The following is a 23,636-nucleotide window of genomic DNA, read 5'->3' on the forward strand; positions in this document are numbered from 1 at the left end:
GTCTCCAGATTGCAGGAGAATCTATTATAATTCTTTTGAAGGCTGTGAACAAAACACAGGCAATGGCAGGATTATTTTTAATCCCCGAAAGCACTTGCAATATTTCTGTCCCAGTGCTATGGAAACTGCTGGCAGGGAGAAGCCCCGCCCGCAAGCCGTGGTCCTTCCTGCAGAGCGGAGGCAATTCTGACTTGTTTATTTAACTGAATGGCCTGCTCCGTCAGTTTGAGCAAATTCACATTCAGATAATCACTCAAGGCCCTACTGGATCGAATTGAGGGAAGCCCAGAGTCTGTTTGGCCTTCTCTCTGTGTCACCCACGAATCCCCAACCCGAGGGGCAGGCTCCCTTTCCACGGCAGTCACCTGGCAGGACCCAGCCTGCCTGGGTTCTGGCGTCACCCTCTCTTACACCTGGCACAGTGGGGAAGACCCTGAGATATTCTAAGGCCAGTCCCTGCCCACAGCCACCTTCAGGCAGCGAGGTTCCCGGGGGCACCTCCTGGAATCATCCAGATACTCGGGCCGTGGTCCCCAGATGTTAGGCCGGCCATGGAGGGGCAGTCTTCTAGCCTCAGCCACGTGCTCACTGGGTCAGCTATCCATGAGCACCAAGACCTGAGCCTCAGACCAATCCTACCGCTTCTTGCAGGGTGACCTCTCTGTCCACCAGCCTTCAGTCTGAAAGTATCCTGACGAGGGGTTGAGAGGACTGGAAACCAACTCAGCCTTTCGTTCGATGTTCCCAGAGATTTGGGGGAAGCGGCTCCTGTCGGGTTAGAGTCGCCCCAGCAGTGACAGCTCCCTCTCACCGGCCTGTAGCTCAGGTGTCTCTTCCCCGCAGAGACGCCCCAGCCTCCCTCCATGGCCCTCGGGGTGGCTCCTCTGCTTTAAGCAACTCACATTCTGTCCAGCCAGGTGTCCAGGTGTCCCAGGGTAAGGAAGCAAATGTGGGCTTCTGCAAAGCAAGGATGCATCCTGACCTTGGACTAATGATATTTACATCGAAACTATGTGGAACCACTGCCTCAGACATAAATGCCAGCACATGTCCTGTGAGCCCAAGACGGATGCTCTGTCATCCCCTCTGCATCATTTGAGAAGCACTCCTCACACCTGTAAGCATTTTGCCACCTGCAGATGCACCATGTCGCAGTGACTGAGAGTCCCCCTTGCCACAGGCTCCCTGGCCTCATCCTCATCTTCTGAGCAGAAGGCAGGAAGGTTCTTCCCTTCCAGATCCAAGGAAGGAACGCAGCTTCCTCTTCTCACCCGCAGTCTCATCCATCACCTCCAGGAAAATCTCTCCCAGACCTGCACGCCAGGCTCCGATTTCCCTCCAGAGTTCTGTTCACATCACTGTGCCTCCGGGGCTGCCAGTACTTCAGACTCGTGCCCAAAATAAGACCTGCTGTCTGGCCTCTTATCTCAGCCCCTGTGCTCTGCTGAGGGTCTTGATGGAGCCTACTGCCCCTTCCCTCGTTCCTCCCTGTCCAGCAGAGGTGTTTCTTTCCTCTGGTGTGCACAGCACCTGCTTGCTTGTGGGGAGGGTGCGAGCTTCAGGACGTGCAGAAGCATGGATTCAGGAAAGGGAAACAGAGCCTCTGTGCTGCATGGGGGAGAGGATAAGGTCAAGGGAGGAGCAGGTATCCAGGGAAATGGAAGGGAAGGGGCTGAGGGTTACAGGCTGCCTACCCTTCACCTGGCATTCAGCACTTGCTTTGGTTTCAGTTTCCCCAGAAGCAGGTCCTCAGGGCAGGTCTGGGGGCATGTGGCTTATTTGGGAGGGGAGCCCAGGAAGCTATAGCAGAAGGATACAAACAGAGTAGTCAGCCAATAAAGAGTTCCCTGGCCAGTAAAGCTCCATGCCTCTGGGCACTCAGGCACCATACAGTGTCATCTCTCCCAGGACCAAGGGAACTGTCCTGCTATCCAAGATCATGCCTGGCATTTACAGCCTCTGCCTCTGCCCAGCGCAGAGAGCCCGGTTCTGGGCTTGCACCGGGTGTTGTGGGGAGAGTGACCTCGGGACCTGGCAGCCCCCACCACACCTGCACTGTGTTTCTGGGGGCCCCATCAAGCAGTAAGGCAGGTGGTCTTGCCTCAGTAGCAATGGACAGCCGTGAAGAACCCGGGCAACCTGCATGGAATGTGAGCTGGCTGTGGAGGAGGGGGCACCAGGAACAGTGTGACTGTGTGGCTCCCCAGGCTTCCTGGGGTCAGCCTGGCTCACATCTGCATCCCCTGCCCTGCTCACCAGCAGGGGCCCAGCCTCCTCAGGCCCCTCTGCTCTCTCCCTGCCCCTCCATGGCCCTGTCTCAGGGCTCCCAGGCGCTGCTTCTCCCCACTGCCCATGGCACCGGGTGCCCATGGCTCTGCTATCCCTCGCCATCCACTGCATGGGGCTCCTGGCTGCCCACAACCTGATAAACCTCAGTGCTTGCCTTATTCATGAGCTTGAGAAGCTGGCTACATATGAAACTGACTCTGAATTTCCACCCTTTGGATGCAGGTTCTGACTCTTCCACTGAGCAGCTGTGTGACCTTCGGTGACTCACTTGTCCTCTCTGTGCCCAGGTTTCCTCCCCTGCAAAGTAGAGGCCTCCTGTTAACTCACCTTGTGGGGAGTGTGGAGGCTGTTGCTGTATTTCCAACTGCTTCCGGCTCATCCTTCTTGCAGGCCACAGTCCTCCACCCTGGAGCCCCTGTTGAGGCTTTTTTATTTTTACAGTGTGATGAAATATACCAGCTCACCCATTTTAGGTGTTCAATGGCATTAAGTACATGTCTGCTGTCATCATGCTATCTCTCCTGAGTCAGATTCCTCCTTGTCCCAAGAGACTACATTCAGGGCTGCCCTCCAAGCCTTCCCAAGACCCATGCATCCTCAGGCTGGCTGGTCACCAAGCCTGACATCTCCTGCTCCACCATCAGCCTGTGCTGTACTTGCATACCCATTGTACCCTGTTCTCCTGCCAATCAGGTGTCTTCTCTGCTCCTCACATTGTACCTTTGACCTTGCAGATGCCCTGCCCCGGGGTCCTCTCGCCTCCTTCATGAGGCTGAAGGCCTCCTCCTTGAAGCCCTCTAGGCTGCCCTTCATAGCGACATTTCAGTGCTGACAGGAAGTTCTGAGGATGTGCTGTGAACTTTCTCTTGCTGACTCTCTGGGGCCGGGGCTGTGCCCTACATGATGAATGCATGCTCAGGTACATGGACTGAGCGTCCATGTACCTGAGCTCAGTCAGACTGAGCGTATGACTCAGGATTGGCTGCCCAGTTGGTGCTGGTGGTAAAGAACCTACTTCACACTGTAGGATACATAAGAGACGCTGATCCAATCCTTGGGTCTAGAGGATCTCCAGGAGAAGGGAATGGCAACCAGTATTCTTGCCTGGAGAATCCCATGGACAGAGGAGCCTAGTGGTCTACATACAGTCCATGGGGTCACAAAGCGTCAGAGGTGACTGAAGCGACTTGGCATGCATGGATATGCATACGATTCTGGACACCCCAAACTAAGATGCTAAGATGTGCATTCAAATCACCACAAGACAATGACTTGGAGACCATTTTCCCATTAATTTCACAAATGTTTATTGAACAACTACTATGTGCCTGGGGTTTCCCTAGGCACTGGGGATTCCAGTGTAAAAATACGTGGCTTGTAGGGAGCTTGTATCACAGTGGACTGAGATCTTTTCTATGCATTCGGTTCTGGAGACACGAAGATTTAAAAAATCCAGCTGCAATGATTTCATAAGCATAAGCTTCATTTTCCTTGCATGCAAAAATGAGGTTAAAATAGTTATCTCATAGGGCCGTTTAGAGGATTAAATAAAAAGATGAACATTTTTGGCATTGAGGCCTCAACAGATATTATTTTTTCCCTGAAAAGTCTAAAAAGCCACACATAGCTTCACAAACCTCAAGACAGCCTGACCAGCAGTCAGGCCCTCGCGCCTTTCTTCGGTAGCCCAGTCTTGGGCTGTGCAGGTCCGCGGGCCAGCCCTGGACCAGGCTATGTCGGCCTCGGCGGGGCCCTGAGCGGCCACGAGGGGGCAGCGCTCGGCAGGGAATCTGCGCCACCGGCCGCGGCCCCGCGGCCCCCGGGCCTCCGTGCGCTCTTGCGTCGCTCTGACGCGCCCGAAGGCGGGCGCCGGGAAGGAGACCGCGACTCCCCTCATCTGCGCCTCCGGAGGAGGGATCGAGCGCGTTCCCAAGGCGGCCCGCGAAAGACTGGGGTCCGGCGGGCAGCGGCGCAGTCTCGGACCCGCGTCGCCGGGAGGACCCCAGCGTCCTCCCCCCTCCGCCTCGCCCGGCGCCCCGCGCGCCCACCCTGCTCTGGGGCTGTCACTTCCGCGCGCCGCCGGGCAGGGGACCGGCCGTCGTCGAGGAGGATGCCCGGGTGCTGGCTGCGTCCCCAGGCTGCTGGCCGGCGCTGCCCAAGGAGGCGGTCGGGATAGCGCCGCCCAAACTTTCCTTCGCTGCAGCGTCAGGCGGAAACATCCCGCTCAGAGGCTCACGGAGAGCTCAGGAGGCTCTGTCGCCAGAGGGGACAGGCCCGGGCCTGCGCTGCGGAGCGCCCTGGAGTTCCTGGGGGCGCTGAAGGCGCCTTAAGAACAGGACTGGTGTCCGGCCTGCGCCCAGGCGGGGCAGGTCCAGGGCGCGGCTGCCCCTTCCCGGCGCCCCGCAGTGACCGTGACCTCCGCGCGCTCCCCGCGCACGTGCTCGCGGCCGAGGACGAGGAGGGGTCTGGCTGCACCCGCTGGGCAGAGGCTCGCGGGGAGGCCCAGGGCTCACCGGGGCGGTGCGGGGGAGCGCGCACGCCGCGCCCCCGCCTCCCCCGGGATCGGACTGGCGGCTGAAAGCTCAGAGCCGCCGGGTGTCTTGCCCGCCCGGCGGCGCCGCTGGAACCCGTGCCGGCCGGACTCGCAGAGAAGAGACAGGTGTAGTCCGCATCTGCGGGCGCTGCGCTCCGAAGCACTGGGTGGGCTCGGCGGTCCGGAGGGGGCTTGCGGGACTCGGAGCTCCGGTCCCGGCCGCGCAGGCCGATTGGCACCCCTTGGCGCTGCCACCCTCAGGGAAGGAAGTCGCGGTGTAGCCCGGTCCCCAAGCGGTCGTCCAGACGCGACCCTGGCGCCCACTGCCTTCGGCGGCGCCCGCAACGGCCCCGGGACCTAGAGGTGCGCGCGGTCGCCGCCGGCGCCGCCCCCATGCTGCTCGGAGCGCCCAGGCTGTGCGCATCCCGGGCGGCCGCCGCGGCGCAGAGAGAAGACGACGGCGACAGGCTGGGCGGGGACATGGACGAGTCGTCGCTGCTGGACCTGCTGGAGTGCTCCGTGTGCCTGGAACGCCTGGACACGACGGCCAAGGTGCTGCCCTGCCAGCACACCTTCTGCCGCCGTTGTCTGGAGAGCATCGTGAGCTCGCGTCGCGAGCTGCGCTGCCCCGAGTGCCGCATCCTGGTGGGCTGCGGCGTGGACGAGCTGCCGGCCAACATCCTGCTGGTGCGCCTGCTGGACGGCATCCGCCAGCGGCCCCGCGCCGGCGCCAGCCCCGGCAGCAGTCCGCCCGCGCGTCCTGGCCCGGGCCCCAGCCCCGCTTTGGGGGCGGCCTCGGCGCTCGCGAGTGGCGGGGGCAGCTCTCCTGGCTCCCCAGTCCTCCTCCCCGCGGCGACCGGCGCCACGTCCAGCCTGCGCGAGCTGGCGACCAGCAGGAGCGCGCCCCCGGCAAAGGTGGGTGTGCGCTTCTCCGAGTTGTGAGTGTGTTGTGGGCAGGGGGCAGTGCGGAGGGGCAGGGGACCAGAGGTGTTCTGCGATGGCCTTCACCTTGTGCTTCTTTCTCGACTGGCTTCCCTCCATCGACTCCGTAGGTGTAACCCTCCGAGTCCCACTTGCCGACTCTGGGGCATCACTGTGCTCCCATCCCGCCCCCTTCCAACTTCTCCTTGTGACTTGACGTCCATCCTCTCCCTCTGGAATCCCTGTGCCCACCTGCACTTGTTATGTGGCCTGTGCGTTTGTGTCAGTGCCCCTCACCACCACCACCACTTGGTGTGGCCAGGACTCCCTGCCCCTGTCCCCATCCAGTCCCTTGCTGCACTGGACCTGTTTCTCCACCTGTAACTTTGCTGGGCCTTTGGTCTCTCTGAACATAGTCTTCTCCTCCTGGACCCCAGACTAACCCTCTGTACACCCTTGCCCACCTGGACTGAAGTTAGTGCCTGCTGATTTCCCGGGTCCTGGCTGCTGGGAGGTGGGGGTGGGGGGGCGCTCCTGTCTGGTGTCTGGCAAGAGGGAGTCTGGCAGAGGCCAGTGCACACCTGGGTTACGAGAACACACACTGTAAACCTGTTTAGCAGGAGGGAAGAAGTCAACCTGGAGCCCAGGAATGTCTGCTTCAGCCCTAGGTGGACCGGGCCTGTCTGGCAGCCCTGGTCCTGTCCTGGGATCTCAGGCCTGCCGTGTCCCCACTGGGTTGTTATTTGAGGGTTTTTCTCCTTTTGCCTTTGGTGCAGCTCTGTTGTATAGCGTGGACTGCTTCTGTTTCAAAGACCGTATCTGGAGGGTTCCGGCGGTTTTGTTTCAAGAGCTACTCAGAGTATGTCATTTCACACCTCGGCCACCTTGGGCTCTGTGGCTGGGGGAAGCCAGCCCGTGGGATGCTGGTTTAAGTGAGAGATGAGAAAGTACTTGTGTTTCATGTTTTGTTTAAATGTGGAAAAGCTTAAAAGGATTGTTGATCTGTTGCAAATATTCACTTTAGAAAGCACAGCCATACCCCGCTGCTTTTGACCTTTTAAAGGTCTGGTGGTGCAGAAGCCATTTAATGAATCCTTCTTATATCTGAAGTACTGCAGTAAGGGAAGGTCTCCACCAAATTGCTAAGCACTGCAGTGTCTCTGAGGTCAGGAACTTAAGCCCTTGGGTAGTTAAGCTTTGGAGTTAAAAGTCAGACTTTGCCAAACTGGGTTTTTCCTATTAATCAGGGGGAATGACCATTCTCAAGTCAAGAATAGTCAAGGAATATTTATAAACGGGATCACTGCTGAAGGGGAATTGATGATATTAATTGCACGCCTGCTCAGTTGTTTCAGTCGTGTCTGACTCTTTGCGACCCCAGGGACTGTAGCCCACCAGGCTCCTCTGTCCATGGGATTCTCCAGGCAAGAATACTGGAGTGGGTTGCCATACCCTCCTTAAGGGGATCTTCCCGACCCAGGGATGGAACCGGCATCTCCTGTGTCTCCTGCATTGCAGGCAGATTCTTTACTGCTGAGCCACCAGGGAAGCCCGATTGTGTTAATTAATTTGGTTTTTAATTGTGATTAAATCCAGTTATAAGTGTTCTTGTTACAGATTTTTAGACTTTTCTTTCCCGCCTTGCTGTTATTGTCTAAGGTATTATAACTGAAGGCCCTTTTTTTACAAAACAAGTGGGTTACCTCTTCTGGCTCAGAGAATGAAATGATTTTTGAATGATGCTTCTAGTGAGGACGTTTTGTGAATGGAGTCTGATCAGGAGGGTGGGAGGCCTTGAGGCAGCTCCTGGAATCCATGGCATTTGCAGCATTTAAAGACATTTGTGAAGGGGCTGAACTTATAATTTTTAGTGATGACACTTAGTTCCAGAGAATTAATTTTTTGTTGCCTGGAGTTGGGGATGATTAACTGACTTTCTGTCTGGATACGTGCAGCAGATTCCGTCCAGGTCTGTCTGAACCCAGCAGACTCTGGAACACATTTCCCTTTTTCATTTTCCTGTTTTACCTAAGTGGGAGCTCAGTCCTTTTTTTTCAAGGCCCCCTCACCTAAGACACACTAAGCTTGTGTCTTAGGAAGGGTCCGAATTAAATCTGATATTACATTTGATCATTTTCAGAGAGGAAAGAAAGAATAGCGTCTGTGTGGACTGTAGTATCATCTAGGCTTTTAGCCACTGGTTTTCAATAATCGCTGGATGTCTTGGATAGAGGACTGTTAGCAGCCCCTGTGAGTGTGGCAGGCAAAACCTTAAGCTGAGCATCACTTCCAAGTAGGCTCTGGTACTTGACTGTCCACTGGAATAAATCTGGATCCGGGTGTTGCCGTGTGCTGTTTCATAGATGGGCACTTGCCATCAGTGGGTACTATGTATGCCTTAGTAGTAGGTGACTAAATATAAGACAGTCCCATTTCCCAGCGAGAAGCTCCTCCAACCTTCCTTTGGGTCAGTGGGGAAGTGTGGATGTTTTATTAGGTGGGTGGATTAGCAGGTATCTGCTTAGATGTCTGTTAATTTAGTGACAGGTAGATACTGGAATCAGAGAAGGCAATGGCACCCCACTCCAGTACTCTTGCCTGGAAAATCCCATGGATGGAGGAGCCTGGTGGGCTGAAGTCCATGGGGTCTCGAAGAGTCGGACACGACTGAGCAACTTCACTTTCACTTTTCACTTTCATGCATTGGAGGAGGAAATGGCAACCCACTCCAGAATTCTTGCCTGGAGAATCCCAGGGGCGGGGGAGCCTGGTGGGCTGCCGTCTATGGGGTAGCACAGAGTCGGACATGAGTGAAGTGACTTAGCAGCAGCAGATACTGGAATGGACTTAACTCCATTCAGTTCTGGGAACACTTTCCAAACCCTCACTTGCATCTTTCACTGGAGGTACTGGGACCCTCCAGCCTGGTGGGCGGGGCTCTGCATTCACCTGTGCTGCCTGGGACAAGGTGTTAGAAATGAGTTAAACCTGCTGCCCTGGAGCTCTTACACCATGGTTTCGGTGCCCACTGCCCAAGGCTGGCAGATGCCACCATCCTGTATGGCTATCAGAGTCGCCTTAGCCCGTGGGATGCGCTGCCACTGCAATTGCTGAGTTTCTCAGCCTAAGCTTTTTTTTTTTTTCTGTTTTACAGTTTTGCAAGGTGACCCCTCAAACACCCTAACTGCATTGATGGAGGTTTTTAGGGCCACTGGTCTTTCTGAGAGGGTTTTGTGGTTCCCAGTTGAGTAATTCAGAGAATACTTTTTAATGTGAATGAGTAGGGCATAGATATCAGACAACTGCAGTCTTTTTCTGAGTGATTTTCTGAGAAAATCCTTGCTTGTATCTGGCATACACCTGCACTGTGCAGGCGCCATCCTGGGTGACCAGGTAGGCGTGTCCCCGATGGAGCTGACATTAGGGCCCGGAGCCATTCTACCCTCAGGAGGTTCCTGGGGGGCGCCAGGCAGGTTTTGGCCAGAACTTTGTGGTGGTTAAAGGAAGGACATTATCACAGTTAAAGACCTATGGAGGGTTTGGCTAAGGCTCTTGCTGATGGAAAACATAGTGCTAGAGTCTGACTAGTTTGCCCGAAGGTACTTAAAACCTTGTGTATCTCTTGGCCAGCAGTATCTCCGAGAGATGGGGTCCGGGTAATGGGAGCGACCCAGTAATGGGAGCAGCGAAATGAACCATACCAATGATGTCTATTTGCTATTATATCTTACAAACACACACATACAATAATTCACCATATTTTGGATGCAGACTCAGAGTGTTCTCTGGGTTCTAACTTGCCTTTCTAGTTTGAGCCACAGTCACAATTTATGGTTTCCTATTTGTTTCTTTCAAATGGACTGAGGACTAAGAGACTCAAAATAATCTGAGTGGAGCACCTTCCAGATTTTAAATAATTCCCCCTGAATGTGTTCTGTTTTTGTTCCGGCCAAGTGCCAATTTTAAAGCCATCTCTCTTTGATAAGTCTTTCCTAAGTCATCACCTTGGTTTTCCAAGAAGTGACTTTTTATGCACTTAGATTTCTTTGGTTTACGTACTATTTAATTAGAGTTGTATCTATAAGTAAGTATATAAGCACGCTTGCATAAACATGCTTGAGAATCCAGACAGCGGACTCCTGGTGAGCACCAGCCTCCCCAGCAGGAGTGTTTACCTGGACAGTGGCCAGTCAGGTGCAGCTCTCTCTGGGGTGGACACCTTGGCTGTCCTGTGGAGGGTTAGGGCTAGGACATGACTGTGTCCTAAGGGTGGGAGGCTGTGGCTTTTTCTAGGGTGTCACAGGGGCTCCAGAGAAGGGACTTGGAGGTTATGAAAGCCAGGCTGCTCCCAGGATGGCAGGCAGTGGTGACCGCGGTCACTGTGTCTCCAGGGCAGATGCCAGCCTTTGTGATGGAAGAGTCGTGCCAAGTCCTTTGGGACATGTTTTTAGAAGGGCCTTGGGTGCAGAACCAGCTCTTCTGGGACACGTGGCCATTATTGAGTGCCTGCTGTGTGTGGGTAGGCTGGGCGGTGTAAGTGTGTCTCCTTGCTTTCCAACCGCAGCTCAGCGAGGCTGTTTCTTAGCAGATGGAAACTGACCTTGGAGGTGAACTCTGGATATACCGGCCTACTGGCTTCCTGATTAGCCACCTCTCACTATCATAGACCTAATCAGTTAGAGACTCTGGTCCCAAACCAGGCAGTTGGGTCCTGAGGTCACTCTGCCCACAGCTGCAGGTGTTTTGGGCCCTATAGGCGGGCCTGTGCAGAGTGAGGTGCTGGTGGGGGTCCCGGTGGGAGAGTGTCATGTTGGCTGTGGCTCTGGGGACAGGTTGCTGGCAGCTGTAAGTGTGGAGGCCCGGGCATCTGGGGTCTGTCCAGGGCTCCATTCTGTCCTCAGGGATGTATCTTCGTTCACCCTGTTCTGTCACTGTCCTGGGATGACACCAGGGGTCTCAAAGCAGATGCAGGGGCATCGTGACACTGTGAGAGGCCAGGTGTTCACTGCTCAGGTCAGGGAGCAGACCCAACTCGGCCACCCCCACCACACACCCCCGCACCCCATCCCTGAGGACTGGAGCCCAGCTCCTCGGGGTTTGGGACCCAGGCCCACCTCCCCCTGGGCCGCGCCCCACCGCCCCACCTCAGGTATTGGCAGGTTTCAGGGCTCCTGAGGGCCATGTGAGGAGGGTGGGTGGGGACTTGATAGACAACCAGGACTGGCACTGAGGATGGGTGTGTTCATTCCTGGGCAGATGGCTTGACTCTCCTGGGCCTTCTCATTAGTGGTGGGGAGAGCTTGTCTGCATTAGTGGGTGAAGGAGGTGATGCAGGTGGAGACCAACACAACCCAGGGGCTGTCGGCTGGGTACCATCAGCCACACACATCTTGAAACCTCAAATCACCACCAAGGTGTGCTCCTTGGGTCCACCTGACTGCTAGTGGAGTCAGAATATGGTGTCCTAAGTTGTGTGTGTGTGTGTGTGTGTGTGTGTGTGTGTGTGTGTCTCTCATACATGTTGTACCTCTAGGTTCAAAGTCGGTTCAAATCTAGTTCTCGTGACTGAATCTCTGAATGTTGAGGAGCGCCTAAGGGCTTGAATCTGTTTCACCTTTAAATTGCCTCCAACTTTTATCTGTTATTGAGGTAGTGTTCTTGATCCTTACAAGCTTCATTGAACTGAAAAAAAGCCCAAAAGATCATCTGTTTTAGGGAAGGCAGCTTAATAACCCTGCTGGGTGCTGAGTTGCTGCTTGGGCCTCTGCTGAGAGGGAAGGGGCACAGCTTCCTCCTCTGCAGGATGGGGGTAGTAGGATGGGGGGAGAGGAGTCGGGGGTCTCGTCTATACCTCCCACCTGTGCAGGAAGTGGTGGTGGGGGCTCATCTACACCTCCTGCCTCTACAGAACAGGCTTACCCCCGTTGTTCCCTCATCCAGCCCGTAAGAGCCCATGGGCTCGCTGGAGCAGGATGAGATTGAGTCTCAACTATAGAGTTGTTTCAAGTGTGCATTTCACTTCAGTCTGTATTTAACCTTTATTTTTGCAGTTAATATACTCTTTTTCAAGGTACATTTTTGGAATAAAACATCAGCAGGATTCAGTTGGGGAAATGCTCTAACTTTATGGTGCTTGAAGAGACCAAGGTCACTTTGTATCTGATTTGCCTTCCTTGGAAGATCTTCCAATCTGATGTACTTGATGCACATGTCATGATGTACTTGATGCATGTGTGACGTCAGTCCTGTTGGAATTCTAATTCACCTTGAAATGCGAGAGTGTCAGAGAGGTGGTGGCTGTGGTGAATGGTTTAAAAACTGTGGTGTGGCTCCCTTCTCCCTCCACACAAAACTGGACTAAAAAGAGCAGGTGAAGCAGCAGCATGATTCAGAGTCTCTTCGTAGGCTGCTGCTCCTTCGAGCCGGACTTCAGCTCCGATGGGAGGACTGGAGTCCAGCAAGCCCAGGGAGCTGCTGCATGGACAGCATGCTGCAGGCAGTCCACTTGCGCCAGCCAGCCCTGGACAAGCTACAGTACTTGGGCAGCAAAGAAATGCTCTTTGTATATTGTTATTTTTCATTTGCTGCTTGGTCAACACATCTGAGTCACGTTAAGTGAAAATCTTGCTGCACTAAATGGAATTCTAAACATAGCCCCATAAAGGGGCCAGAGAAAGATGCAGTGTCAATTATTCAAGAGGGTCGAACGTACGAGGTCTCATACTGTCACAGTTCCCAGTGCTTTCAAAAGTGATTTACTTCTTAATTGTCCACTGAGTGACCTTTCCAGTTATATCTTTCTGCTTCTAGGTCTTAGGGCACTTGGTTTAGTAACTTGAGTTTCTCTTACAAGTATGACAGGTAAATCATCAGTTGTTTAGGTAAATCGTCTGGAATTAGAGCCTGACCTGTTCATTCTCACTCAGTGACAAATATATTTCAATATATGTAAATGGATTTATGTATATACATACACATAAAAGACGCTTACTTCTTGGAAGAAAAGCTATTACAAACCTAGACAATGTACTAAAAAGCAGAGACATCATTTTGCCAACAAAGTTCTGTATAGTCAAAGCTATGATTTTTCCACTTGTCATGTACGGATGTGAGTGTTGGACCATGAAGAAGCTGTGCATCGAAGAATTAATGCTTTTGAAATGTGGTACTGGAAAAGACTCTTGAGAGTCCCTTGGACTGCAAGGAGATCCAACCAGTCCATCCTAAGGACTGATGCTGAAGCTGAAATTCCAATACTTTAGCCACCTGATGTGAAGAGCTGACTCATTAGAAAAGACCCTGATCCTGGGAAAGATTTAAGGCAGGAGAAGAGGGCAACAGAGGATGAGATGGTTGGATGGCATCAGTGACTCAGTGGACATGAGTTTGAGCAAACTCAGAGAGATAGTGAAGGCCAGAGAAGCATGGTGGGCTGCAGTCCATGGGGTTGCAAAGAGTTGGACATGACTTAGTGACTGAACAACAACAAATACACATATACTAATATATAGGAAGTATAAATATATGTGTATCATTTTTATATGTTACACATTTACCATTATTAATTTGGTTGGCATTTCATCCCTTTGAATGAAAGTTTGGGGACTAGCTGACTTCTGGTGACCTTTAGTTTCCTCACAGTGAGTCGTGTGCTATGAAAGCCCATCCAGATGGACTGAACTGTCCAGTGGTGACAGGAAAGACCTGTCTGTGCCCACGCTGTGTCCAGTTCTGGCAGGCCCCTCTGGCTCTGCTACCAGCTGCCACAGGGCTTGGGCAGCGCTGGCCTTCTGGGTGCTGTCCGGGCAGAGCACATGGATGAAGGACCTGGATGTGTGGCTGCCCGAGAGCTGCCAGCTGTCACTGGGCTTCATGGGACCAGTAGAAAACTGGCATCGTGCGGTCGTGTCTTCTGGGCCAGTTAGTGAGAGGCTGGGGCTTGAGGTGTGTGCAGGTGTCGGCAGGTGCAGGCGGGCACTTGTGAAGCACGGAGGGAGGCTTGAGTAATTGGCTCTGGGGACTGTGGTTGCTGATGGGGCCGTTTTGATGAGTAATAGACCCCATTAGATCCAGCAAGGTGCTCGATGATGTATAATTAAAGACGGCATTAGTCAGGCAGAAACCACAGCGTTTAAAAGTGTGCAAGGAATGGTGTCTCAGGCTAAAGCTTGCATCTGGGATGGGGGAGGCAGGATGCGAACCAGTCTGAAGCTGCTGCCTCTGGACAGTTGGGTGGCTGTTCACAGGACAGCTGGTGTCCTCCTGAGTCTCAGATATTTGTAGTGACAGCGGCCATGGTAGTTTAGAAGTTTATTTTAGGTGAATTTACAGCTTGTGGAACAGTTCTGATTGGTTACCACAAAACAGAAGTCCTATTTCTGTTCTCCGTGGAGCAGGCTGAGCCCAGGTGAGCGCTGGTCTGAGACCCGTCTGCACATTCCAGCTTCGGCTCCCAGTCCCTTCCTTATTCATGCAGTGGAGGGTGGGGGTGTGTGGGGTGGGGGCTTGGGTCTCTGCGGGTGGGGGGAGTGGGCCCAGCAGCTGGGCTGAGCGCTGCCCTGGCCGTCACCCACCTGACCGTTCAGACCTCTCTGTCCAATGCTGAGAGAACCGTGTGCCCCGCTGGGCCTTGGCTCCTGGACTCCTTTTAATCAGAGTCAAGCGTCTGGCAGACAACCTCAGTTGTTAATTATGCTGCTGTTAATATTCATGTTGACAGTCATCTGCTCTTCAGCCCAGGGGTTCCCGCAGCGCTTCACAGGCCAGGAGGCGGGCCCCCTCCTGCAGCGACAGACACAAACGGGAGCCCAGGTCACTGCTCCAAATGTCTGCTCTGTGCCTCCCACCAGTGTCCCCAGGGGAGGAGGGCTGCAAGGCTCCTCCAGGCAGCCATGTGGCTCTGTAGCCTCACAGAGGCCAGGGTCTGGTCTCTGACGCCCTGGAGCTCAGAGTGTGGGTGTTTCAAGAGACCAAGTGGGGTGCCAGCTGAAAAATGTCAGATGCAATGGAGATATTTTGTGATGTGTGTGTTTTATACTCTAGATGGATTAATTTAGGTAAAAAAAAAAAAGTTACTGAGTTCTCTTTGCATTCCATAGATGATGTCTTTATTCTGTGGAAGAAAGTGTCCTTGAAAGGATTGCAGCCATGGTCCCTTATGAACCTGGTGCTCCTGGACTTGGGCCACACATTGAAGTCCTGTAAATGCTGCAGCGTGGCCCCAGCCCTGAGGTCTTGATGCATTCGATCTGGGTGCAGCCCGGCGTTGGCTTGTCAAAGTCCCCAGGTGGTGCAGACGCTGGCCTGAACCACAGGGGCTGGGGAGGTTGGAGGAGTCGGGAGGACATTTCTGGAAGCCCTACCTCCCAGACGGCTGGCCAGGTGGAGAAGGAGTGTGGGCTTGGAGGCCTGGGACCCCGAGGTGCAGGGAGCAGACTTGGTCCTGGAGGGAGGTGATCGGGGCCAGTGAGGGTCATTGGCCAGCTGGACAGGGTCCTGGAGGGAGGTGATCGGGGCCAGTGAGGGTCATTGACCAGCTGGACAGGAGGCTCCAGGGGAGCTGGAGACAGAGGGTCATCCTCGGCCCTTTTATTTAGGAGCCTGACGCTGCTCTGCTCATTAATTCACTTAATAAATAATTCTTTGGGAGAAAGCTTCATACAAAAGCAATAAATTCGGCTCATTAATCCACCAGTGCTTGTGACGACTCAGCAATCTGGGCACTGTGGTTGCCCCCCTCTATGCAGACCCAGAGGAGTGTAGGAACTTGGGCTTTTCTGGGGCCATGCTGAGGTGGAGGGCTGAGGCTATGAGCCCCTCTCCACAGGGCTTGAAGGCGAAGTGTGAGCTGGGTTCCGATTCTTTCCCGTTGTTTTCACCTCACCAGGATGCCCAACTGGGGAGATGCCAGGATACTTCCTGCGGTCTTTACCACGTCATGAAAGAGGCAGGTGGGTGGGAGAATTTCCTGGTGGAACCGAAGGGGCAGATGTGGAGGGAGGGAGTCTTCCTTTCCCACCTGAGGGGTAGGTGAGAGTGGCCTGCTGTCACTCAGGGCCGGAGCCAGGGGCAGCCACTCACCTCAGAGGCCAGGGTGACATGATGACCCGCCCTGTGCTGGGGAGGTGGGGCTGTGGGGTCTTCCTGCATTGGAAGGCCTCTGCATTCACACGGTGAAACCAACATTATGGAAATGCAGTTAGTGAACCTGGGTCCCCAGAAGTGTCCTTCTGTTCAGTGTTCTCACATGGCAGCCTCTGCCGTCCATCTGAGGCTGCCTGCCCCCTGGACTGAGTGTTAAAATTGGGCCAGATGTGCTTGCTCGGGGCTCCACACTGGTGGCCATGGAAACGGACTAGATACAGAATCTTCTCCTGGACATCTGTGCCTCCACGGCTCAAACACATGCACAAAAAGCTACCGGATTTACACATGTTCAGATAAAGCCTTCGGATGGCACAAATTCTAGATTGTATCCTCCAGGCAGTGCTGTCTGCAGGTCTAGGATGGAGACCACCTGTGAAACATACAATTTTCTATAGCCACATTACAGAAGTCAAAAAGCAACAGATGAAATTGGCTTAATAATGTATCTTATTTAACCACTCGACCCAAATGTGTACCTGAGCGCCGCTCAGCACAATACATTCTCAGGGTGCTTTGCCTCCCTGGTCCATGCCTGGTGCCAAGCCCGCTGTGTCTGTCACCGGCCAGCACGCCTCAGCGATGGTTCAAGGGCCACACATGGCTGCAGAGCCCCCTGGGGGCACCAGGCTGCTGGCAGGGCTCCAGACACTGTGACAGAGGGCTGTCGTCTCCTGCTTCTACATTTCCAGTGACCTGTGCCCACGTGATTTGGAGGGTCTGTGGGCCATGCCAGGAGCCCCTCTAAAGTGTCAAGGTGACAGGATCTTCCAATGACACAGGCTCTGGGGATTTGGTGTGGTGACAGCGGGGGCAGCAGGAATGTGCCCCGAGGACCCCTCTGGACCCCAAGTGTGGTGGTTTCCTGCCTGGTCGATCACTTGGGTCCCTTCCTCACCAGCTTCATCATCAGCGGGCTCTTCTCTGGGTCCTGACAGGCATGGTGTTCTATCCCCTGGACAGAGTGAAGTCCAGCTCTTGTAGAAGGAGGGCCAGCGTCCCCCACATAAATGGTTATGTAACTGTCACCTGCCCGGCTGTCGGTTTCCTGAGGTGACAGGTGCACCGTCGGGGAGGGGTGTTTCCCTTCTCAGTCACCTGCAGTTTGTTCAGGGTGATGGTGGTGGGGGGCACTCTAGCTCCTTTCAGCGACACCAGGCAGGGCAGGGTTGTTTGGGTCTGACTTGCCCTTGGGGCGGTGTCCAGGGCAAAGCCCAGTTAATGGACTGTTTGAAAGTTCACGACCTGAAACTCAGATTTTTGCCTTTTCTGGTTTGCACTGTGTATTATCAGATTTCTATATCAGGCTGTGAGGACTTAGTTCAATTCAGTTCAGTTGCTCAGTCATGTCCGACTCTTTGCGACCCCATGAATCGCAGCACGCCATGCCTCCCTGTCCATCACCAACTCCCAGAGTTTACCCAAACTCATGTCCATTGAGTTGGTGAGGCCATCCAACCATCTCATCCTCTGCCGTCCCCTTCTCCTCCTGCCCTCAATATTTCTCAGCATCAGGGTCTTTTCCAGTGAGTCAGCTCTTCGCGTCAGGTAGCTAAAGTATTGGAGTTTCAGCTTCAACATCAGTCCTTCCAATGAACTTCCAGGACTGATCTCCTTTAGGATGGACTGGTTGGATCTCCTTGCAGTCCAAGGGACTCTCAAGAGTCTTCTCCAACACCACAGTTCAAAAGCATCAATTCTTTGGTGCTCAGCTTTCTTTATAGTCCAACTTTCACATCCATATGTGACTACTGGAAAAACCATAGCCTTGACTAGATGGACCTGTGTTGACAAAGTAATGTCTCTGCTTTTGAATATGCTATCTAGGTTGGTCATAACTTTCCTTCCAAGGAGTAAGCGTCTTTTAATTTCATGGCTGCAGTCACCATCTGCAGTGATTTTTGAGCCCCCAAAAATAAGGTCAGCCACTGTTTCCAGTGTTTCCCCATCTATTTGCCATGAAGTGACGTGCCCAGATGCCATAATCTTAGTTTTCTGAATGTTGAGTTTTAAGCCAACTTTTCACTCTCCTCTTTCACTTTCATCAAGAGGCTCTTTAGTTCTTCATTTTCTGCCATAAGTGTGGTGTTATCTGCATATCTGAGGTTATTGATATTTCTCCCAGCAATCTTGATTCCAGCTTGTGCTTCTTCCAGCCCAGTGTTTCTCATGATGTACTCTGCATATTAAGTTAAATAAGCAGGGTGACAATATACATCCTTGACGTACTCTTTTTCCATGATTTAATGAAGAGTTAGCATTTCATTGGAAATTCAGTTCCTGGGTTCTGGCTGGAGTGGGCTTGGGCAGGGACTGGGTGTCCCGTGGTGGCCTTCGTAGTTGGTCAGCAGCCCCACACCCTGTTGACTAAGGTGAACGATTGTAGCATTTGAAGTTGTGTCTCTACTTTGATGACACATCTTTTGCTACTTAGGATTTATTTCAAGCAGAGTGTTGGGTCTGTGATTTAATTCTGAGTTATAACATTGAGCTTCAGTATAGCTTCCATGTAACAGTGCACATATAATACACACTGTGTAAGAGTACACATGTAATGGCACCCGTGGAAGAGCACACGTATAAGTGCATATGTAATGGTGTACATGTAAGAGTACAAATGTAACACACATGTAAGAGTACACGTGTAACACATGTGTAAGGGCGCACATGTAACAGGACGTGTGTGTGGGCGTACATGTAACAGTGCACATGTAATGGTGCACGTGTAAAGACACACATGGAAGAGTGCATGTGTAAGAGTTCATGTGTAATGGCTCACCTGTAAGAGCACACCTGTAACGGTACACGTGTAGAGCATACATGTAACAGCACACGTGTAAGAGTACACATGTAATGGTGCATGGGTAAGGGCACAGATATAATGGCACACATGTAACAGTGCATGGGTAAGAGTGGACGTTTAATGGCACGTGTGTAAAAATGCACATGTAATGGTACATGTGTAATGGAGCATGAGCAAGGGTGCCTGTGTAAGAGTGCATGTGTAATGCTGCACATGTGATGACACACGTGTAAGGGTGCACATGTAAGGGTGCACATGTAACAGTGCATAGGCCCAGGTGTGTAACTGATGCAACATAGACACGCCCTCACCCCAGACTGCGAGACTATCTTAATTCCCAGTGTCTCTGTTCACTGTGTTCACTGCACCAAGAATGTTGGGTTGATTTAGCTTTTCTTGGTGACTGGGGGTCACTCATGGCAGTTCCTGAGCTGTCCCCTGAGTCAGGGATGCCCTGGGGGCCCCTGGGGGCTCCTGTGCTTCTGTATGAAATGCCCCAGGTTGGCAAAAGCAGGGCCTCCCCTCTTTGCTGTCACTTTAGTGATTGCTGGCTTCGAGTTGTCCTCTCTGCTCCTACAGCTAATTTGCAGTCACCTTTTGCAGATGGAGCCCACTGAGGGTGTTGCTGGGCTTGGTAACACTCTGGAGCTGTGGGTGGAAGGTCCAACAAGTCTCACCATGACCAAGGGCGAGTATGTGTTTCCAACTTGTTGGTGGCTCCCAAGCCAGGTGCTGACACTGCCGTGCTCCATCCAACGTGAGGATCTCATAGGGGAGTAGGTGACCCGAAGTGCTTGTTTGGGGACTTTCGGGTGATTCTGGGCAGCGTCCCTGAGTGTGAACACAAAGTTGTAATTTTTACGTTTTTAGAAAAGTGATGTGAGGGGTTGTGTAACTTTCCATGACGATGGGAAGTTACCAACCAGTTGCTCCTGATTTGGTAGTATCCACTGTGAGTTCTTTTCAGTTTAAATACTCTCTTGTTTGAAGATTTCCAAGTAAAGGTAACAAAGGCCAATTTCTCCCTGAAATAGCACAGGGATTATACATTCCATCAGCTTGCTCCCTGTGGAAAGGGTCTGCAGCTCTGACCTGGAGGGTTCCGGCATGTCTGTGGTGAATGTAGGGTTTCCTGTGATGTGCCTGGCATGTTCTCATCCACTGGGATGAAAGCCCAGGGGCTGTGATAGTGACTGAGGATCTTCACAGAAGTCACTCTGACCTACTTCATGCTCTGGGTCCCTATCCTGTGCCACCCACAGACCCCTTTTCCTGGGAGTCCCAGGTCTGGGCTGACTCCCAAGCTGGGCTTGGGCAGCTGGTGACCGTGGGAGTTTGGGTTGTTCAGGCTCTGAGCCCCACTCTTGCCCTGTCATTCAAGGCAGCTTCTCCTCCCAGCAGTTGCTGCTCCCACAGGTGTGTGGGTCCAGAGGCAGTGCCGTGCACCTGATGCGAAGGTGGGCAGGGAGGCTGCCGCTGCAGCCACTGGGGGTGATGAGACTAAGTCTGCTGAGGTTGTGTGGGTAAGTCCAGGCCACCTGGTGGGCTTTGCATGTGAGAGTTGAGGGTGGATCCTTTTGAAAACATGTAGATCCCCCAGTGAGGAGGGGCGTCTATCTCTCTGGCCGTGGACCTGCCAGTCCAGGAGCAAGGGCCTGTCTTGACCCCCAGGGCCGCCTGGTGAGAGGCCATCAGCGTAGTCAGCCTTCCTCTTGGGTGGGAGTCTCTGCCTTCCTAGGAGAAACCATGTGGTGTCAGGACACAGCGTGAATGGTATTTGCACACAAATGACTGTGCCCTGATGGGCTCCCCTCCTCCAGCTTCCTCACCTCCCGGAAGGGTCCACAGGGTCTGGGCGGTTCTTCTTCAGTCACTGAGGGCAGCTTCTCAACGCCTCTGGGCCAGCGAGTCCTGGGAAGGGCTAGCTTTTTGCATGGAGCAGCCCTGCCAGATCTAATGACCTGAGCTTGACTTCACTGGGGTGAGAGTCCACCGTGGGATGATTCTATATCCATTGGAGAGTTAAGCATGGCTGGGATGTATGTGTTTGACCAGGAGGAGGGGAGCAGCTTTTGCTAAGTTCAGAGCGCCTCCCCATGAATTCCAGGATTTCAGGACGGCTCCCCTGCCCTTGCTGTGAAGGTGTAAGTGATAGTGGTGTGATGGCAGTGATGGGGGTGATGGGGGTGATGGCAGTGATGGGGCTGATGGGGGTGATGGAGGTGATGGGGCTGATGGGGGTGACTGGAGGTGAGCTGATGGGGGTGATGGAGGTGATGGGGCTGATGGGGGTGACTGGAGGTGATGGAGCTGACAAAGGTGATGGAGGTAACAGTGGTGATGGAAGTGATGGAGGTGATAATGGTCATGAAGGTGATGGAGCTGATGATGGTGAGGGAGGTGATGGTGGTGGTGGCAGTGGGGTCCCTGCAGTGGAGGAGCTTTGGAGGCCTGTGATCCCCTGGGTGCCAACTTGTTCAGAGGTCCACTTGCTGTTCTGCTTCTCTGGGCAGAGCAGATCCTGGCATAAATCACCTTGTGCTCGAACATGGTGGGGGCATCACTGTTTCCTGGACTTTTAATTTTCCTGGGGTCCTTAACTTAGGGATGCTAATACATGAATTGAGGTGAAAGAAACATCAGCTCCTGTTTCCCTAATGACACAGAACTTAGCCTTCATCTTCTACTGCCCGAAGCCCTTACAGTTCTGATGGCATTTTGGCCAAAAGACATCATTAAAAGTATAGTTCTTATGCCTTTAAAAGCTTCCTTAGTGTGGAGGAGGTATGGTGTGTGGTCCCGTGGCCATGGGGAAGTAGGGTCCCTGAAGAGCCCTGGGACCCTAGGTGTCTCACATCTGCTGTCCCTCTCTTCCTGCCTTTCCTGTGGCCACTGGGCCATATTTTCTGAGAGTTGGTCCATCCTGCAGCAGGACGTTCATTCAGCAGTTATCTGGGGCAGAGATGGGGAGCCCCAGGGTCTCAGGGTCAGTCCCTAGGCAGATTTCCAAGCTGGAGACAAACGATCTTTTCCTCAGTTCAGGGGAAGCGATGGGCTCAGGGTTCAGTGACTCCCAGGTAAACAGGACGACTTGCCAAGTCTAGGAGCCTGGGGAGGGGGGCGTGGCTGGACCTGGGTGGGGCTGCAGCAGAGTGGGTCCTAGCAAGGCGAGGCGGGGCTGAGGGGGTTAGTTTACAGACACCCTGCTTGCTTTTTGACTTTTCTTTTCCTGAATAATTCGCAGAATTTAAGCAGCTCACCAGGTTTTTGTTGGTTGCCAGCGTCTGTCTGGTTGACTGTCCTTTTGTCTCCTCGCCATATCTGTGTCTTGTCTGCAGTCTGCTTAGAGTTCAGGGGTTTTGTCGTCTTCAAGCAGAATGGTGAGCTCTGCTGTCAGTTCCTCTTGTGGGCTGAGGCAATGAGCTCTCCCATGCCCTGAGCCCTGCTCCTTCTCTCTGTCCTTCTCAGAAGGACGCTGGGGGCCTGGGCACACAGCTGCGTCAGGACCCTCCTGCCTGAGGGGGGACAGTAAGTTCATCTGGACATAGAGCAGCTGTGCCGGTCCCTCCTCATCGTCTGTTGTCCGGGAGACGCTTGCTCTGGGAGTTTGGTCCCGTGATGCAGCCTGGAGGCCCCACCCCTCGGTGCCCTCCAAGCCCCTGCTCTGTGTCCCAGACGGTCCTTCGGGGCCTGTGGGGTCCTAACTCACTCCAGACTGGGAGAAGGGCTGCATCTCTTTCACAGACGGAAGACCTGTTCATGTTTCATGTGGATTTGTTTGTGAAAATCTCACTTCGTGTTCCATTAAGTACACAAATGTGCAGAGAACTGAACCATAGCTACCTCCTTTGTGGTAAAACTCTATCATTTTCTGAGTGACTTTGAGCTGACTTGTCCATTTCCCAGTCAAAGCCACTTCCATTGAAATGACCCCAAGGCAGGGGGCTTGGAGAGCATTTCTTCCTCTTGGAACCCTCTGCACAGGATGGTTGATGAGGAGCTGGCCATTTGTACCTCCAGTAGGTCCTCGGGGGGGCGGGTCTTCAGTCACAGATGACTGAATCATGTTTGAGCAAACAAAGTGAGCTCTTAGCCCCCCTTAACAACAGCTCAGAGAGCAGCAAATCTGAAATCTTAGGTCTTTGCTTTGGCGTAAAAGTGAGCTGTGTGCTTCCCTCATGGTCCAGTGGTTAAAAATCCACCTGGCAATGGGGGGACACGTGTTCAATCCCTGGTTTGGGAAGATCCCACAACTACTGAGCTTGCTTGCCTGGAGCCTATGCTCTGCAACAAGAGAAGCCACCTCAGGGAGAAGCCTGTGAACCACAACGAAGAGTAGCCCCTGCTCACCCCAGCTGGAGAAAAGCCGTAACAAAGACCCAGCTCAGCCAAAATAAATAAAATACATCTTCAAAAAAAAAAAAAGTAAGCTCTGAGCAGAACCTTTATTTTTAAGGATAAAGAATCAGTAAAAGGAAAAGTTACTTTCCCTAGGGGATTTTTCTAGGTGGGTGAACTTAAAATTAAATGAGTAGTTTTTAACACTGTGACCTTAATAGAAAATAATTCATTTTTCACCAACTTTAAGCTGTCATTCCAACAGATTAGTTTTTAACATGCATTTTAGTTTTGCATTTTAATTATTTATGGGATAAGTGCTGATTTATTTTTCCTGAGAGTCCTTTGAACATTTTATGGTGATACTTCACTTATCAGGATCACTCACATTGAAGCACATCAAAGAGCCAAGCAAGCAGGTGTCCACCTGACCCTCTGTTTATATCCATGAGACTTTCTTGGTGTCCCTCTGGGGCTTGTCTCCTCTTGGTTAACATACTGGGAGAATTCACTGAGTCAACCTGCATTCGTGCCTGCTCTTTTCTTGGCACAGTGCTAGGTGCTGAGAATTCAAAGGATAATAACCAACATATAGCCTGCTGCTGCTGC

General features: G+C 52.9%; 1 protein-coding gene across 2 annotated transcripts in view; it reads left to right on the top strand.

The window, feature by feature from the left end:
* Positions 1-3,585: 3,585 nt before the first annotated feature.
* The window catches only part of SH3RF3 (SH3 domain containing ring finger 3), a 162,116-nt gene continuing 142,065 nt past the window's right edge, over positions 3,586-23,636 (top strand). For both annotated transcript variants that reach the window (XR_015136850.1, XM_086326729.1), the window contains exon 1: positions 3,586-5,737. Coding sequence is in view for 1 of the 2 variants with exons in the window: in XM_086326729.1 (XP_086182855.1) it covers positions 5,216-5,737 (522 nt within the window). In the remaining variant the exon portion in view is untranslated. The remainder of the gene's footprint in view (positions 5,738-23,636) is intronic.

This window comes from Bos grunniens, chromosome 11, assembly GCF_055505025.1.
Source record: "Bos grunniens cultivar Pamir isolate PY7600 chromosome 11, Bosgru_T2T1.0, whole genome shotgun sequence".
Taxonomy (NCBI): domain Eukaryota; kingdom Metazoa; phylum Chordata; class Mammalia; order Artiodactyla; family Bovidae; genus Bos; species Bos grunniens.